General features: G+C 42.3%; 1 protein-coding gene across 3 annotated transcripts in view; it reads left to right on the forward strand.

The window, feature by feature from the left end:
• LOC124619735 (pyroglutamylated RF-amide peptide receptor-like) overlaps positions 1-19402 on the forward strand; it is a 150229-nt gene that overhangs the window by 57203 nt on the left and 73624 nt on the right. For all 3 annotated transcript variants that reach the window (XR_006980117.1, XR_006980116.1, XM_047146307.1), the window contains exon 4: positions 4574-4709. Coding sequence is in view for 1 of the 3 variants with exons in the window: in XM_047146307.1 (XP_047002263.1) it covers positions 4574-4709 (136 nt within the window). In the remaining 2 variants the exon portion in view is untranslated. The remainder of the gene's footprint in view (positions 1-4573; positions 4710-19402) is intronic.

Below are 19402 nucleotides of genomic sequence, written 5' to 3' on the forward strand. Positions count from 1 at the left end.
ACAACCACCTCTGGGCGTAATAACGGCCTTGATACGCCTGGGCATTGAGTCAAACAGAGCTTGGATGGCGTGTACAGGTACAGCTGCCCACGCAGCTTCAATACGATACCACAGTTCATCAAGAGTAGTGACTGGCGTATTGTGACGAGCCAGTTGCTCGGCCACCGTTGACCAGACGTCGTCGAACTGTTCGTGCAGATGGTTGTAGTCTTCAAACGTCCCCATCTGTTGACTCGGGGATCGAGACGTAGCTGCACGATCCGTTACAGCCATGCGGATAAGATGCCTGTCATTTCGACTGCTAGTGATACGAGGCCGTTGGGATCCAGCACGGCGTTCCGTATTACCCTCCTGAACCCACCAATTCCATATTCTGCTAACAGTCATTGAATCTCGACCAACATGAGCAGAAATGGTACGATACGATATACCGCAATCGCGATAGACTACAATCCGACCTTTATCAAAGTCGGAAACGTGATGGTACGCATTTCTCCTCCTTACACGAGGCATCACAACAACGTTTCAACTGCTATTTGTGTATGAGAAATCGGCTGGAAATTTTCCTCATGTCAGCACGTTGTAGGTGTCGCCAGCGGCGCCAACCATGTGTGAATGCTCTGAAAACCAAATCATTTGCATATCACACCATCTTCTTCCTGTCGGTTAAATTTCACGTCTGAAGCACGTCATCTTCGTGGTGTAGCAATTTTAATGGCCAGTAGTGTACATTTAATACCGCACTCTAACATTAGAGCAATGTTTCTCTTACCCACCTACATTACTTACATTTAAAGGAATGAGCCTTCATCGGTTCAAATGGAAATTGTGTGTAAGCCATCCCAAATCTCTCTACACTTACTCTACGGCAGGGGTTCCCAAAGTTTTCCTCTGACGGAACACTTTGAGAATCCTGGTACTCTGATGAAACACATTGTCTGTTTTGAAGGCTAATAAAATTTTTAAAAATGAGAAATGCTTGTTTTATTCGGTGATTAGTTCAGTCTTAAATCGTGAAACAAAAATTACGCTGAGGTGACAAAAGTCATGGGATAACTCCTAATATCGTGTCGGACCTCCTTTTGCCCGGCGCAGTGAAACCCCTCGTGGCAGGACTCAACATATCGCTGGAAGTGCCCTGCAGGAATACTGACCCATGCTGCCTTTACAGCCGTCCATACTTGCGAAAGTGTTACCGGTGCAGGATTTTTTACGGGAACTGCCTTCTCGATTTGACCCGTTTGTTCGATGGGATTCATTTCGGGCGACCTGAGTGGTCAAATAATTCACTCGAACTGTCCAGAATGTTCAAAACATGTTGTATTTCATACATAAAAGTTGCATTATTTTTTCGGTACATGAAGTCTATGAATGGCTGCATATGGTCTCCAAGTAGCCGAACATAACCATTTCCAGTCAATGATCGCTTCAGTTGAACTAGAGGACCCAGTCCATTGCATGTAAACACAGCTCACACCAACTTCCACAGTGCCTCGTTGACAACTTGGGTCCATAGCTGCGTGGCGTCTGCTCCACAATCGAACCCTATCATCATCCCTTACCAACTGAAATCGGGAGTAATCTGACCAGGCCACAGTTTTCCAGTCGTATGGGGTCCAACCGATATGGTCACTGGCACAGGAGAGGTACTGCAGGCTATTTTGGTCCCTTACTTTAAACTACGTAAGATGAGACTTATTTTCATTACGTAGGCGGAGCCAATATAAGCTGAATACTTTGTAGGAGGCCAAATAAATGCTTGATTTTATTTTAGATGAGCGCCAGGCTCCCTACAAGTTAATAATTTCACGAAATGAAGTCCAGGCCAGAGTTCACTGATTTGCCTTAAGTGATATCGCTGAAAATATCTGAACTCTTGTCAATGCGAATTACAAAAACCATCAAACTCAAAGTAAATACTGATTTAAAATGATTTAGTAGCCACTGCTATGAATGAAATCTGCAAAATAACTTAATATTTGAATCTGCCGCTTAATGGAGGCCAATTGTTGCCCGTCAGCGATAAAGGCTTTCGGGCGTCGTAGCAGCTGAAAAATACTAATTAATCTTTCTCTGCAAGTGAAACACTGAGATGAGGTGCTTGTATTACTTAGAAATAATAACATGAGCTAGTTTTTATACATATAATTTAAGTAATACTTTACATACACACCTTATCACCGTCTGGGAGAGAAAACAACACGAACATCTGAAACCGTTAACCTCTACCCACAATCTCTATCGAAGAAGCAGAAGAAAAAGATTGATGCTGTGCATTGTATATATGATTACACAAAGATACAAATATTTGATTTCGATATAGCTTTCACTAAGATGCTAATAATCAGCGATAAAATCATTTTCGGCATCAGAGTATTTACGGTACAGGTTTTCATAAATATTACTAATATAGTTCTTCACAAATTCCTTTTAAGTCTTCTCAGTTTTATTCTATTCACTAATTTTATATTCACTGCAGGCGCACTGTACGTAAAAATCGCCTAAGGGACACTACACGGCCATGTCGTTTTTTTAGCAAAGGCACTCGCGACAGTCGTCTGCTGCCATAGCCCATTAACGCCAAATTTCCCCGCACTCTCCTGACAGAAACCTTCCGCGTACGCACCAGAGTGATTTCTGTGATTGTTTCACGCAGTGTTACTTGTCTTTTAGCTGTGACAAATCTACGCACACGCCTCTGCTCTCGGTCGTTAAGCGAAGCCCGTCGGCCACTGCGTGTAGGTAAAGCCTGAAATTTGGTATTCTCGGCATACTCTCGATACCATGGATCTTGTAATACTGAATTTCCTTACGATTTCCGAAATGGACTTTCCTGTGCATCTGGCTCCAACTACCATTCCGCGTTCAAAGTCTGTTAATACCCGATGTGAAGTAATGATTAAGCGAAGACCCTTTCACATGAAGTGATAGCTCCGCCAATGCACCTCCCCTTTAAACTTTGTGTACGCGATATTATCACCATCTGTTTATGTGTACATCGCTATACTATGACTTTGTCATATCAATGTATATTAAAATTTTAAAATAATAATTAGCATGGTCAGTTGCCGGCTGCTGTGGCCAAGCGGTTCTAGGCGCTTCAGTCCGGAACCGCGCTGCTGCTACGGTCGCAGGTTCGGCTCCTGCCTCGGGCATTGATGTGTGTGATGTCCTTAGGTTAGTTAGGTTTAAGAAGTTCTAAGTCTAGGGGACTGATGACCACAGATGTTTAAGTCCGATAGTGCTTAGAGCCATTTGAACCATTTGAAGCATGGTCAGAATGTGAAAACAGAACGACATGTTATTAATAGTTTTTCACGGAGCTCTCATTCGTTTCCCACAGAACACCAGCGTGCCACACAACACAGTGAGAAATCATGCTCTACGGCAACACTGTTAGAGACACAACAACTTCATCAGCAAACAGTTTCAGTTGTAGGTCATTCCATCCGAAAGATGATGAATGTTCAAGGAGAGAGCGAGGGGTCATATCACAGTCGTCCGAGATCCTCCCGACATTTCCACTGTCTCTGACGATCACCTGCCTGTATATCTGCCAACGACAGCAATTCGTACGTCATGTAATGACTGGCTTGTTTATGCCCTTCGAATGGCACTGATGACAGTAAATCACATTACTCAGGCTAAATATACAAGTTTTATGAGGCGCGGCGCAATATCCTTTCCTGTGTCGACCTCTTCATCTCACAGTAGTATTCGAGTATTTTTCTGATATAATCCAATCTCTCTCCTCCCGTATACCGTCTGCAAAAGGCCTGGGCAAACAACGCTCTGCGAACGCGACCGCTCCGGCCCCCCTCCGACTAGAGCTCCGAGCGCAACGGCGAGTTGGGTTGTGTTGAGGGGTGGCGTGGAAGGCCAAAATGAAGGCTGAAGCCGGACGCCGCTAGAGAAGATGTGTGGGGGTGAGGCGGAAGGGGAAAATGAAGGCTGTAGCCGGACACCGCTAGAGAAGAGCAGTCGCCATGTTGGAAGGCAAGCAGTTTGCTGACAACACTACTTCCGTCAAATTAGATTTACGTTGTATGTAAACGTAGGCTTCCGCGGCCGTTGTCAGTCAGTAAAATTCTTCTGGGTTTGGACCGCATTGTCATCTGTAAAATTCCGACGTTTCGGTGACTGTTGCAAGGAGCCTTCCACAGGGTGTATTTCAATACACCCTGAGGAAGGCGTCTCGCAACAGTCGCCACTGTTAATCAATGGGCCGATTGAAACTGCAACGCAGATTTACCCACAGATGCTTATACGTATTTTTATTAATGACGTACGTTTAAACTGTCACGCGATGAAACCGAGGTGGGAAACAAAAGGGAATATTTGCAGCTACAAGACTTAGACTTTATCCTTGCATGGATAATGTTCTGAAATTATCTGCTGAGGATTACGTCACGTAACGTCATCGCCATTTCTGTACCTCTTCTCAGAAATGTTGTCCATATAAAAGACGGATTAAAAGTGAAACTAGATTTTTTTTGCAGAACTCGCGTGGCACTTGACGCTATTTACAAAATGCACTGTTTCGTATAAATAAAACTTGTTTTCCTTTGGACAGGTTAAAATCTTCTGGTTCGTGCCGGCACAGCGAAAGTTTCATCCTGCGGTCCAGCAAGAAAGGAGGAACAGTTCACACGTGTCTGAAGAAGACTCCGTCCAGCAGGTCTGAAGACGACACCGCTGCTGTCAAGCAGGTAATCTACAATACTTCCACAGAAGCAGCCGTTACTGACCATATTTTGAACCTTCACACACTATAGTTTCTAATATGCAGTTCAGAATTTTTAAGAACCCTAACAACCCTACCGCAACAAAAGTCAAAAATTAATTATGATTTGTAGTGTTGCTCACGCTGCTAAATATTGCATTTTCGGTTTGAAAGTTTAACTTTAATCATAATCGCCTTGTATATATCATTTTCAAACAATCAGCTTAGTTCATGGAATCAGTACTAGAAATAAGAATAAGTTTCGCAAAGAGATAAAATCATTTACTTTGACCAAGAATATGCAGTTTCTGAGGCTCATCTAGATTCACCATTACTTCCACGACGATGAACACAAGTTTTAAGAATAATTCGACGGGAGACGACTGTAAGCGTACGCCTGGCGTTCCTGAAACGGTAGTGTTGCGGGGCTTGGCGGGTAGCCGCTCTGTCATATTGCTGGCACTCTAAACCGCCCCCGCCTCCTTGCAGGCTGCCACAGCAACCGCAATATGGCGGCCTGCCCACGAACTGCAGCTCCCGTTATACATACAGTACGGCTAGTCAGAGAATATGTTTATATTATGTTACAGTTATATTCAATGTCGTACTGAAACTGGAAATTAAATGATACCTTCCATTGGCTGAACTAACCGCATGAAGGACACGATAGCAACGAGAAGGAGATCGCTATTCTAACATATGGTGTATTTATTGTCAACCTGATGTGAAGTAAGAACTGAAAGCAATATGAAACGTGCTAGCATTGTTCCCACTTGATTAAGTTCCTAACTAAATTTTTAGAGATGCTCAGTAAATTTTACAGGAAATCGACAGGAGTCATGGAAACAAAGTGGTACAGATATTAAAAACATTTCTTACAAAAAAAGTTCCTTTTCTGTGAAATGGGGGAGGCATCCGTTTTTCACACTTTTAATGTGGCACACCGTGACTTCCTGTCCTGTGCTAACCTCTTCATTTCAGAGTAGTACTTACGTATCTGTAGAATACCCACAATTATTTGTTCCGTATATCCCAACCTCTGTCTTCTCCTACGGTTGAATACACGATGTTTACGTTATTTTGAAGTAAGCGTGCATACTGGAAATTGTGTATAAAACCGAGTTCAGTTCCTATTGTTGTAAACAAAACTTGGCTGTATAAAATCACAGCTACATCTACATCTACATCGATACTCTGCAAATCACATTTAAATGGCTGGCAGAGGGTTCATCGAACCACCTTCACAGTTCTCTATTATTCCAATCTCGTATAGCGCGGGGAATGAATGAACATCTATTTCTCTCCGTACAAGGTCTGATTTCCCTTGTTTTATCGTGGTGATCGTTCCTCCCTGTGTAGGTCGGTGTCAACAAAAGATTTTCGCATTCGGAGGAGAAAGTTGGTGATTGGAATTTCGTGAGAAGATTCCGTCGCAACACAAAACGCCTTTCTCTTAATGATGTCCAGCCCAAATCCTGTATCATTTCTGTGACTCTCTTTCCCATATTTCGCGATAATACAAAACGTGCTTCCTTTCTTTGAACTTTTTCGATGTACTCCGTCAGTCCTATCTGGTAAGGATCCCACACAGCGCAGCAGTATTCTAAAAGAGGACGGACAAGCGTAGTGTATGCAGTCTCCTTAGTAGATCTGTTACATTTTCTAAGTGTCCTGCCAATAAAACTCAGTCTTTGGTTAGCCTTCCCCACAACATTTTCTCTATGTGTTCCTTCCAATTTAAGTTGTTCGTAATTTTGCTATTTTGATTTCAGAAGTAGTGACTATAATTAGAGATAACTTTTCTGTCCCTAGAACAGGTATCTCACTAGCACTGGAAACTTCAGAACTTGGTGTTGCAGTCCAGATATTGTAGGTATACCTCTAAAATTCGACAAACTTTTCACTGGCAACTCGCACAGCCTATGCCTCTTATGGTAGAGGTACAGTAAATATGAATTAAAGAAGTCCGTGAACTGGTCCTGGGTTGAAGTTACTATGGAGTACATTATCGTAATAATGAATGAAATTACTTTTTTTAACACACCGAAGATTGCGAAGTTCCGAAAAAAGTCTAAACTGATCCGCGAGAGGGGCAATTAGTTCGAAAGGTAGAAAATTTACTCGTTATTCTACTGTTTCGCTCCCAAGGAACCTCTCTACTATAAAATGACCTCTATATGAAAAACGTGTGTGTCCTCCTCCTTGGAATAAAGCGCAAATAGCATTTCTTAATAAGGATCTAAAATCAATAAAATACATATGTAACAGCTCAGAGGAACACAGACAAAAAGGAAAAGAAATACAGTGGGTCTCAACAGGTAACTGAAGTTAAGCAACATTGGTCGTGGCCACTTCTTGTATGGGTGACCACCGAGAATGCCACATTCTGTTGACTGCTTTCCCTTTGTCTTTTTAGTAAATGGGTGGAAGCGTCGGGCGTAAGGTTCTCGATCATCAGATCTTGCGCCACTGCCTTGGTTTAAATTCCAGACCTCTCCGCAGTGGATTATAGTAGCGTTTCACCCACTCCCTTCTCTCACCATCATCATCCAACACAAACAGGACAAACACACACACACACACACACAAACACACACACACACATACACACACATTACATTCACTTACACTTATCACACAAATCTCGCACCCCGGAAAGAAGTAAAATGTTTTCCAATTAGGGGACTGCACCTGTCTTTGTGGGTTGTCTACCCAACAATGTAATACGACTTTAGCTTTTTTACATTTCAAACGCTTCGAATGTTTTCTTTTCCGGTTTTCCCAGAGACTACGATTCACTTCCATTTAACGTTGTGCCCCAAACGTATATTCTCAGAAATTTCTTCCTCAAATTGAAGTTGATTTTGACCCTAGTGCTCTTTGCATGTGCTAGTCTGCCTTTTATGTCCTCCTTGCTTCGCCCATCATGTGTTATTCTGCTACAAAGGTAGCGGAATTTCTTCACAACGTCTGCTTCGTGGTACAATTTGATTGTTGATTTCTTCCTCATTAGCTTCACCTTTCTATGGTTTACTCTCAGTCCGTAGCTCATTAGACTGTTCATTCCATTCGACATGTTCTGTAATTCTTCCTCATACTCACGGTGGAACGAAATGCCATCAGCGGATTCCATCATTGATATCCTTTCACCCTGAATTTTCATTCCAGTCCTCAATCTTTTTTTATTTCCATGATTGCTTCTGCTATGTGTAGATTGGACAGTAGCGGCGAAAGACTGCATCTGTGTCTTACGGCATTTTGACTTAGTGTTTCATTTTTCATCTTTCTACACCTTTTGTTTCCTCTTGGTTCTTATATATGTCGTACATTACCCGTCTTTCCCAACAGCTTCCATCTGTTTCTCTGCAGACGTCGAATGCTTTTTCTAAGCCGACAAATCCAATGAAGATTTCTTGATTTTTCTTAAGTCTTCCAGTTATTAAGCGCAACATCACCATTACGTTTCCCGTAGCTAAACTGACCGTCATCTAACACTTTTTCTTTTCCATTGTTATCTATATTATTCTTATCGGCAGATTCGCTGCATGAGCTGTTAAGATGGTTGTACGATAGTTCTCGCACTTAACTGCCCTTTATATATTCCGGATTGCATCGATGATGCTACTCCGAAAGTCTGATGGTATGCCTCCAGCCTCATACATTTCTACACAGCAGCTTCAATAGTCGTTTAGTTGCCACTTTCCACAGTGATATTTAAAATTTCGAGAGAGTTGTAGCTATATCTTCTCCATTGTTTGACATCAAGTCCTCCAAAGCTCTTTCAAGCTTTGATTTTAATACTGAAAATCCTGTTTTTCAGATCGACATTTCTATCGCGAATTGAGGTCGTCTGGAACTCATTTGCCAACTTGCACCAAGTCAGCATCTCTGCCTTATTTGATCGCAAGTCTTCGAGAACTCTGTTAAACTCTAACTGTAATACAGATCCCCTTTGTCTTCCAAATCGAATGCCTTTTCTTCTTCTATCACGGCATCAGGCAATTCCTCCACATCGTAGCGCCTTCACTGTACTCTTCCCATCTATCCGCGATCTCCTCTGCGTTTGACACTGGGATTCCTGCTGAGCTCTTAATGTTGAAGCCTTTGCTTTAAATCTAACCGGAGATTGTTGTAACTCTTATATATGCGGAATCTGTCGTTTCGGCGATTTTTTTCCTTTCGGTTTCATCAAATTTTATTACAGCACACCATACACAGAGTGTCTCAGGAGGAATGGCCAGTATTTAGGGGAATCATAGGAACACTAAATTGAAGGAACAAACTTCCTGAGATAGAACACATTTAATGTATATTAGTCTCTGGGGTAGTGGAGCGCAGGTAGGTGTCTTATCCTAATCGCGGTGCTGGTCATGTTAGTAGAATTAACTGGCCACCAAGCAGATCTTACGCCAATAGATTTTTGTTTGCGGTTGGATGAAGTCAGAGGTGTACAAACGAAACATGAATACGCGAGATGAACTGCTTGGTCGCATCATGGACGCTCTGCCGTCATGGGGAACTTGCAGAGGTACTAGAAAAGCATTAAAACATATTCTCCCAAGGGTTCACACATGCACTGAAGCTCATCGTAGGATATTCGAGCTGTACAACAGCTGTAATCTCACATACATAATAATGTTTAGATGTGAATATCTTAAAAATACGTATTTTTTAACTGATTCTTTGTAAAACGAATATTGTATGGTTTACTAATTGTTGTGACCAGCCGAAGCTACCTCCGCCTGCCCGCAACTGTAGGTCCTTTGTTTGTCCCTGGGGGAGAGCTCATCATACGGGAACACATCAAATATTAGTTTACTTTATTACATCAATAAATAAAAGATTTACTTAACATTGATACAGATCTTTGCCACAGGATTACCGGATAGTCTACAATTGTCATGGACAAGAAAAGCTTCGCTAGATGCGAAGATTAACAACCTGCTCTCTTGCAGTACAAAATGCAACATTTACAAAGTACATTTTATAAAAAACATTAACAGTCACTGTCCTACTCGATTATGTTGATTTCTGCAGCTGAGATCTCGAACTGGGCTGAACTCTTACAGTACAGAAGAAGAGGTGTGGTTTTCGTGGGCGCCTCCCATGTGTCGTTAAAGATTGCAGCGAGCCCTCACTGACGTCTGTGGTATCGATTCGCTTTGCCGACTCTGGTGTGACACCCTGATCATTGGACAATGCCAAATTAACTATTGTAGTGGGTGGTCATAATTTAAATGCAGCTTCCCAGAGAGGTCCCGTGTGGGCTGTACTTATCACATGGCAGTGCAACTTGGTAGATACTCTAATGCGTTGCTGGAGAACAGATTTACACTGGACAAAAGTTAGCTCCAGTTTTGGCCACCACGTGCAAATCTGACGCTGTACGGCATCTCGTTGATGTCTCTGGTGCTCATATGAACCAGCCGTTAATAATAAGTTCAGCATTAATCCTCTCTCACATGTTTGATCTTTTCTGCCCGCGTAATGTGCCTAGTCCACTACATACAGAAACATTTCAATACGTCTGTCTTACTTCCACAGCGCCAGATTTGCGCCTGGTGACAAAACTGGAACTAATTTTTTTCCAGCGTAAATCGAATCTACATAAACACATTAGAATATTTAGCAAGTTTCACTGCCGTACAATAATTACGGCCCACAACTGACCTCTATGACCAGTCGCACTTTAATTACAATCACCCAGTACATGTGTAAACCTGAGAATGTAATGAATAATACAGAAAATAAATAATGATGTACATCATATGTCTTCTACCCCGGAAACGATTCGAAATGGGGTGTATGTCCATATGAAGTTTTTTGCTCCAAATAATTGTTCCTGTCATGTCCTTGAATTATGACCATTCCTTCTGGCACACTTGTAAGTTACATTTTTAAGTGAGTTATGTTTGTGCATTCCTGAGTTTTCCTTAAAACTTTTGTACTTCCTTCTTTCGCCTGTCAACTGAAGAGCCAAAGAAACTGGTACTCCTGCCTAATATCGTGTATGGCCCACACGAGCAAGCAGAAGTGGACTCGACTAATGTCTGAAGTAGTGCTGGAGGGAACTGACACCATTAAGTCTGCAGGCCTGTTCATAAATCCGTAAGAGTACGAGGGAGGTGGAGATCTCTGAACAGCACCGTTTCAAGGAGACCCAGATACGCTCAATAATATTCATGTCCGGGGAATTTGGTTGCCAGCGGAAGTGTTTAAATTCAGGAGAGTGTTCCTGGAGCCACTCTGTAGCAATTCTGGACGTGTGGGGTATCGCATTGTCCTGCTAGAATTGGCCAAGTCCGTCGGAATGCAGCATGGACGTGAATGGATGCAAGTGATCAGACAGGACACTTGCGTACGTGTCACCTGTCAGAGTCGTATCTAGACGTAACGGGGGTCCCACGTCACTCCAACTGCACACTCCTCACACGATCACAGAGCTTCCAGCAGCTTCTACAGTCCCCTGCTGACATGCATGGTCCGTGGATTGCTGAGGTTGTCTCCATACCCGTGCACCTCCATCTTCTTGATACAATTTGAAACGAGACTCGTCCAGGCAACATGTTTCCAATCATCAACAGTCGAATGTAGATGTTGACGGTCCCGGGCGCGACGCAGGGCTTTGTGTTGCGCAGTCATCAAGGGTACACAAGTAGGCCTTCGGCTCCAAACGCCGATATCGATGAAGTTTCGGTGAATAGTTCGCACGCTGACGCTTGATGGCCCAACATTGAAATCTGCAGCAGTTTGAAGTGTTGCACTTCTGTCACATTTCGTTCAGTCGTCGTTGGTACCGTTCTTGCAGGATCCGTTTCCGGCCCCAGCTATGTCGGTGATTTGATTTTTTTACCGGGTTCCTGACATTCACGGTACACTCGTGAAATGGTCGTACGGGAAAATCCGCAGTTCATCGCTACCTCGGAGATGCTGTGTCTCATCGCTCGTGCGCGACTGTAACACCACTTTCAAACCCACTTAAATCTTGATAATCTGCCATTGTAGGAGCAGTAACCGATCTAACAACTGCGCCAGACACTTTTTATTTCATAAATGAGTAGCCGACTGCAGCGTCGTGTTCTGCTTGTTTACATATATCTGTATTTGAATACTCATGCCTATACCAGTTTCTTTGGCGCTTTCTTCTGTTACCTAGGTTTCTTCGCATTTACCTTCCATTCACCTTCCTTGTACGTGTATTTGTCTGTTCAAATTCTGTAACTGCGCTAACATGTCTGTCTCTTTTCAACTGAATACCTCTACGGTTGCAAAACATTAATATAAATTTGAAGATGAAACTTCTGGGTCGGAGAGTTGCAGCCCAGCAGTATGTGCGTTTCTAAAATGGACTGCAGGAATGTCAAAGAATCAAAAGCTGAAAAAAAACATGCTTCTGGACAAAGAAATTAAACATATGAAATACAAAAGTAAGAAGTGTTGGAGGCAATAAACGGAGAACAATGGCTACGGTAATTCTTTACTCAAAGAAATTAGACTACAGAGGGACACCTAATAAGGAATTTAGGAAGGTATTAATCTGCACGCTTTCGTGGCTGTTGCCATTGATGATAAAAGAAGTTTGAAGAGGAATATGACTCGGCCTGGCGACTCAGAAGATTTTGCCTCAGTTTAGGAATGGTTTCCATGGCAATGTACATAGTACTACAATGAAACCTTTTTAATTGTACACATAAACTGCCTGACAAAATAGGGGAAGTACCAATAATGGGAGTAAGCATCAAAATGAAACTTCGCAGGTTGAAAGGGTATGTGACGTTATTTGAGCGATAACAAAATTTGCAAAGAACTTGGTAGTATGCGAGCGGTCTAAGGCGCTGCAGTCATTGACTGTGCAGCTGGTCCCGGCGGAAGTCCTAGTCCTCCCTCGGGCATGGGTGTGTGTGTTTGTCCTTAGGATAATTTAGGTTAATTAGTGTGTAAGCTTAGGGACTGATGACCTTAGCAGTTAAATCCCATAAGATTTCACACACATTTGAACTTTTTTTTTTTTTTTTGGTACTATGAGTCTATTTATAAGTATGATGTTGCACCATCTCTGGAGTGGATAAATGCACTGATTCTGCTGGGAATGGTGTCATACATCTACGTGATTACTCTGCTATTCACAATAAAGTGCCTGGCAGATGGTTCAATGAACCACCTTCATGCTGTTTCTCTACCGTTCCACTCTCGAACGGCCCGCGGGAAAAACGAGCACTTAAATTTTTCCGTGCGAGCCCTGATTTCTCTTATTTTATCGTGATGATCATTTATCCCTATGTAGGTGGATGCCAACAGAATGTTTTCGCATTCGGAGGAGAAAACTGGTGATTGAAATTTCATGAGAAGATCCCGTCGTAACGAAAAACGCCTTTGTTTTAATGATTGCCACTGCAATTCACGTATCATGTCAGTGACACTGTCTCCCCTATTTCACGATAATACAAAACGAGCTGCCCTTCTTTGTACTTTTTCCATGTCATCCGCCAGTCCCACCTGATGCGGATCCCGCACCGCACAGCAGTACTCCAGAATAGGGCGGACAAGCGTAGTGTAAGCAGTCTCCTTGGCAGACCTGTTGCACCTTCTAAGCCTTCTGCCAATGAATCACAGTCTTTGATTTGCTCTACCCACAATATTATCTACGTGATCGTTCCAATTCAGGTTATTTGTAATCGTAATCCCTAAGTATTTAGTTGAATTTACAGCCCTCCGATTTGTGTGACTTATCGCTTAATGGAAATTTAGCTGATTTCTTTTAGTACTCATGTGAATAACTTCACACTTTTCTTTATTCAGGGTCAATTGCCACTTTTCACACCATACAGATATCTTATCTAAATCATTTTGCAAGTCGTTTTGATCATCTGATGACTTTACAAGACGGTAAATGACAGTATCATCTGCAAACGATCTAAGACGGCTACTCAGATTGTCTCCTATGTCGTTAATATTGATTAGGAACAATAGAGGGCCTGTAACACTTCCTTGAGGAACGTCGGATGTTACTTCTGTTTTACTCGATGACTATTCGTCTTTTACTACGAACTGTGACCTTTCTGACAGGAAATCACGAATCCAGTCGCACAACTGAGGCGATACTCCGTAGGCCTCCACTGAGGCAGGCTGGCCCACAACCGTTTTAACTTGCCCTTCATAGCCTTGATACTAGCGATGGGATGAAGTTAATGGTTCAAATGGCTCTGAGCACTATGGGACTTAACATCTGTGGTCATCAGTCCCCTAGAACTTAGAACTACTTAAACCTAACTAACCTAAGGACATCACACACATCCATGCCCGAGGCAGGATTCGAACCTGCGACCGTAGCAGTCACGCGGTTCCGGACTGAGCGCCTAGAACCGCGAGACCACCGCGGCCGGCGGATGAAGTTAATGTACGAGCTTTTCCCACACTTGATCTGGACATTCTGTTGGCCAGAGGAGTACCTCAACATAGCTCAGGCAATTCATGGAGGCGCGTGCTATGCAAGACAAACACGATTATTTTGGAAAATGGCACCACGTTGCTGTCGCATGAGAGGTAACACATGATGTCCATGACACGCTCATCAGAGGTGTCCACGTGGGTGAGTGACATCTAAGTGTTCTGGGTGCTTCACTTTTTTTTCCAGGCAGTATAGGTGAATACTTGTCAAAAAGCTGGTAGATATGATGGATTCAGTGGTCGTGAAGACATGAATAGTTTAGCAAAAATCATTAAAAGGTGGAGAATGGGATCAAACGTGGACAAAAGAGTTACAAAAAATGACAGGGAAAGGAAGGAAGAAACGACATCATGTAAATTTAGAAAGCCAGTAATTTAGAAAGACTGTGGAAGATTTCTACAACGTTCAACGTATTTTTCGTGCAACAACAGCAGGATTACATAGAGTAGACCACTTACGATGGCTGCAGCTGGTGATATTTTTCCTTGAACCTTACGTAAATGGAACAAGAGAAGCAATGTGTAAGAACAGAATTAAGTACACTCCTCCAGGAAGTCACCAGTGACTTCGTATTCTTCTCGCACCTCACCTTTCGTGTCTATCACATCGGACAGTTGTAAAGTTTTAATTATCACTTCGAAAAATTTATCAGTAACCCTGAAACTTGGTGATTCACCCCTCAGTGCAGCAAATTTTACCTGAAGACGGATGATGTGGCAGAAGAAACGTTCCATTCGAAAATCACCTCGTCGCCATTCTGTTAATGCCTGCCACGGAAGGTTTTTTACACAAGGAAAGAGGAAAAAGTTACTACGTCCCATGCCAGGAGAATATGGGTAGTGAGGAAAAATTCGGTAGCTTCAAGAAGCAGCATGTGTGGCTGTGTCCTGTACAGAACGAGCCAAGCTGTTGTCATAGAGAAAAGTACCTACTTGAACAGCTTCCCACGATGATTCACGACGACTGTCTTCCGTAACCTGGTCAGGAGATTTCGGTTGTTGTGGACAGACGAAACAACTTTCGCCCAGCCGTATCTGTGGATTCAGTGACTGCTCTGGGAGAAGACTAGTCAAACAAGAACACCTGAAATGTTAGTTCAATATATTAAAGAAATGAATGAAAGATTAACTTTGACACATTTCTTTGCTCCTTTCTTCAAGGATCTGCAGAGAACCTCCTCATTCCTAACCTAATCAGTCTACCTAATATTCAACATTCTTCTGCACAACCACAGCCGAAACGCTTCGATTCTATTCTGTTACGGTTATCCCATAGTTCATGCTTCACTACCATACAATTCCGGGCGCCACATGTACATTTTTTCAAATTTATTCCTTAAATGAAGGCCTATGTTTGATACCGGCAGACTTCTTTCTTCCAGGAATACCTCTTTGCCTTAGCTAGACTGCATTTTACGTCACCCTTGCTCCATCCGTCACGGGTTATTTTACTTCGAAGGTAGCAGAACTCCTTAACTTCGTCTACTTCATGTCGATCAGTTTTGATGTTAAGCTTCTCGATTCTCTCAATTATGTTGTTTGTCATTGCTTCATTCTTCTTCCGTTTACTCTCAGTCCCTATTTTATACTCTTAGACTGTTCATTCTATTCAATAGATCTTGCAGTTCTTCTTCGCCTTGGTTGAGCGTATCATCGGCGAGTCTTATCATTCATGTATGTTCACTCTGAAGTTTAATCCTTTCCATCATTGCGTCTTCTATACGTAGACTGAACAGTGGGGGTGAAAGACTGCATTCCTGTATTACAACCTGTTGAAATCAAGCACTTCGTTCTTGGTCTTCCAGTCTCATTGCTGCCTCTTGGTTCTTGTACATATTGCATTTTACCCGTCTTCCTCTATAGCTTAGTTCTATTTTTCTCAGAATTTCGAACATCTTGCACCACTTCAAAACGTCGAACGCTTTTTCCAGGTCGATAAATTATATGAAAAGATGTCTCGATTTTTCTTAAGTCTTTCTTTCATTATCAACCGCAACGTCAGGACTGCCTCTGTAGTGCCTTCACCATCGCTAAAGCCAAACTGATCATCGTCTACCAGATCCTCTTTTTCATTCTTCTGTATATTATTCTTGCCAACAATTTGAATGCATGAGCGTGTTAGGCTGATCGTGTGATAGCTCCCAAACGTGTCTGCTGTTGCTATCTTAGGAATTATGTGAATGATATTTTTCCGAAAGTCATGGTACGTCGCCAGTCTCATAGATTCTATATACCAACTTGGATAGTCGCTTTGTTTCCATTTCGCCCAATGATTTTATAGATTCCGGTGAAATATTATCTATCCCTTCTGCCTTATTCGATCTTAAGTCTTCCAAAGCCATTTTTAATTCTGATTCTAACACTGGATCCCTTGAAAATTATTTCATTTTCGATTTCTTCACGTATTTCATGCAGCCGTTTCCCCTTAGCTTTCCTGTACTTCTTATTTATTTCAATCCTAAGTAAGTTATGTTAACTGTATTCCTCTCTTTCCCTGAACATTTTTGTACTACCTTCTTTGGTTGATGAAGTGAAATATTTCGCCTGTTACCCAATGTTTCTTCGCTATAATTTTCCTTGTTCCTACGTTTATCTGTACAACATCTGTGGTTGCTCTTTTTAGAGATGTCAATGTCTCTTTAACTGAACTGCTCTCTCTCTGGTGTTCCTTATCACAGTATTCACATCTTTAGCGTACATCAAACGCATAAATAGCTTCAAGTACCGTAGGAATAAAATCGAAGAGAACCAGTTCCTTGTGAGAAAACTCTGTACTAGTCTAAAACTAAATGCACGTTTCCTGCGTTGATGTTGCAATCCTGTGAAGTTCAGTCAAATGGGGTAGTAGCAGAGATAATGTAGGCGTAAACGTTTTGTAGTGGGTTACCAGCAACATACAGTCCGCACAAGAAAGATCCTTGTCGCAGTTAATAAAATGTTCCGGGCTGTTATGCTGTGATCGAATGGATTTCACCTTAAAACCTAATGCTTCTCTTCCATCTCCAGAAGACATTTTCAGTGAGGCTCGTAGCTGACAGTAGCGAGCCAGGGAGTGAATCGGACATTCAAAGAAGCTACGATCTCCCTTGAAAATATTCTCCGCAGAATAGGACGAAACATAGAGTTTTAAGATTAAATCCGTTCGACCACAGCATAGTAGCCCGGAACGTTTTATTAATTATGATATTTTCCGGATCTGAAAGTTTACATTTTACAAAGATACTTGTGTTTGTAAGGTGTGTATTGTGTAATAAAAATGAACTATCGCCATGAACCGTTAAGCAAAGTCGTGAACTATTAATGATGATGATGATGATGATGATGATGATGAATTTCCATACTCCGTGGGAGAGCGTAAGGGAACGATGTGGGAGACCCACTAAACTGTAATACATGCGTATTTATGCGATGTCGTCGAGTATCGATAGCGGCGCAAGAAGTGTCGACCACCTCAGAGATACTGCACAGCAAAGCGGTATGGCGAGGCGCCAATGAGATGCTAGGAAGAAGCCGTGCCTCCCGCAATTCCGAGGCGCCACAGCCGCTCCTCTGCCCTGACTGCAATACGGCAGAGGCCAGAGGGCAGTTCTGTTCGAGGTCGGATCCTTCCCACTTCCAGGGGGTGCCTGTAGCAGTAACGTCGGCGTGCTGCCTACTCGCCGTGACACGGTCTGTGTCAACCGCCCGTGCCTCAGTGCCAACGCTATCAAAACTGTGTCTACAAGCGCCTACGAAGTTATGTTTTCTAGGGACTGTAGTGAAACCACAGTACGGTCATTCTGAACTTGTCTCAGTTCGACACTCACGAATCGTGGGCCGGCCGGTGTGGCCTTGCGGTTCTAGCGCTTCAGTTTGGAACCGCGTGACCGCTACGGTCGCAGGTTCGAATCCTGACTCGGGCATGGATGTGTGTGATGTCCTTAGGTTAGTTAGGTTTAATTAGTTATAAGTTCTAGGCGACTGATGACTTCAGCAGTTAAGTCGCATAGTGCTCAGAGCCATTTGAACCATTTTTTTGAACGAATCGTGGCTCATTTAGCGTGTCCTGAACAGCAAGTCCACGAGTGCAGTTTCATAGCTACAGCTGATCCTAGCGAGCAAAGATAAGTTTTGTTGTTCTGAGTGTATTCTAATTAACGGTGTTGTTACTAGCCACCTCAGTGTCCAAGGTGTCAGACACAACAATTTATGCACCAGAAACCAAATTATGAACGCGGTCCAACGACAAACATTTAATGAAACATTCGCAGCCAGACGCACTTACGTAATGCGGGAGCAATGGAAATGAATTTTCCATAGATAGACAGGTAAACATCAAACAGTAAGTAAAAATTCACCAAGAACCTGTCCAAAAGATGTATGATGGTACGCTTACAGGTTAGCCAGAATTCATGCAGTGATGTTACTCGAATCTATCAGTGAATTTGAACTTGAAAAAAATATTTATTTAAATACTTCATTTAACCACATAGATGAGAACATAGCAAAAACAAAATCTCCACATACTATTGCAAAAAGTGAACTCCTCACTGACCTGTGTTCCACAGAATATCTCATTAGCAGACCGTATCAGAGCATTGGTTGTTTTTTGTTTTTTTTTTTTTTTTTTTTTTTTTACTGATAAATTATCAGTCCTCCAGAACAACACCCGACGACTTAGCTTTCTTCACCTATAACTTCAATTCATGCGAAGTACTGAATGCTTATTGCAAAGATTTGCAATGACTGCACACAAATAATTCAGTTAACTATTTGTGTCATGTATGAGAACAGATGTGACGATACCTGCAGCAACCAGTGTGAGCTATATGGTGGCATAGCAGCATGTAGGTACGTTACGTAAGATAATAAATGAAATGAATTGGGTTGAATGAAATAATTCAAAAAACATGAACAAAATATTTATATATTGTCTCAAGGCAATGCAGGCGATTCACAAATCGCATTTGGATTCTCACTGTGGCTCACACAACAAAAGTTTTCTCGAATAAATTAACGAAATTACATATTCTCAGTACACGACTTTTAGCAAGACAATAAATCATTTACAGCTCAGGAATAAGAGATAGGTTTATAACTACAAGACGACGGATAGGAAAAATATTATTCGATCCTATAATCAGCTTCCACTTCAGAAATGTGAGCAAACATTGTACCTTAAGGCAAGTTGAAAAAGAGAAGAGCGTGGGAGAGAGAAGTGACATATATACATGTGTGTAATAAACCCCTTTC

This window comes from Schistocerca americana, chromosome 6 (assembly GCF_021461395.2).
Source record: "Schistocerca americana isolate TAMUIC-IGC-003095 chromosome 6, iqSchAmer2.1, whole genome shotgun sequence".
Taxonomy (NCBI): Eukaryota; Metazoa; Arthropoda; class Insecta; order Orthoptera; family Acrididae; genus Schistocerca; species Schistocerca americana.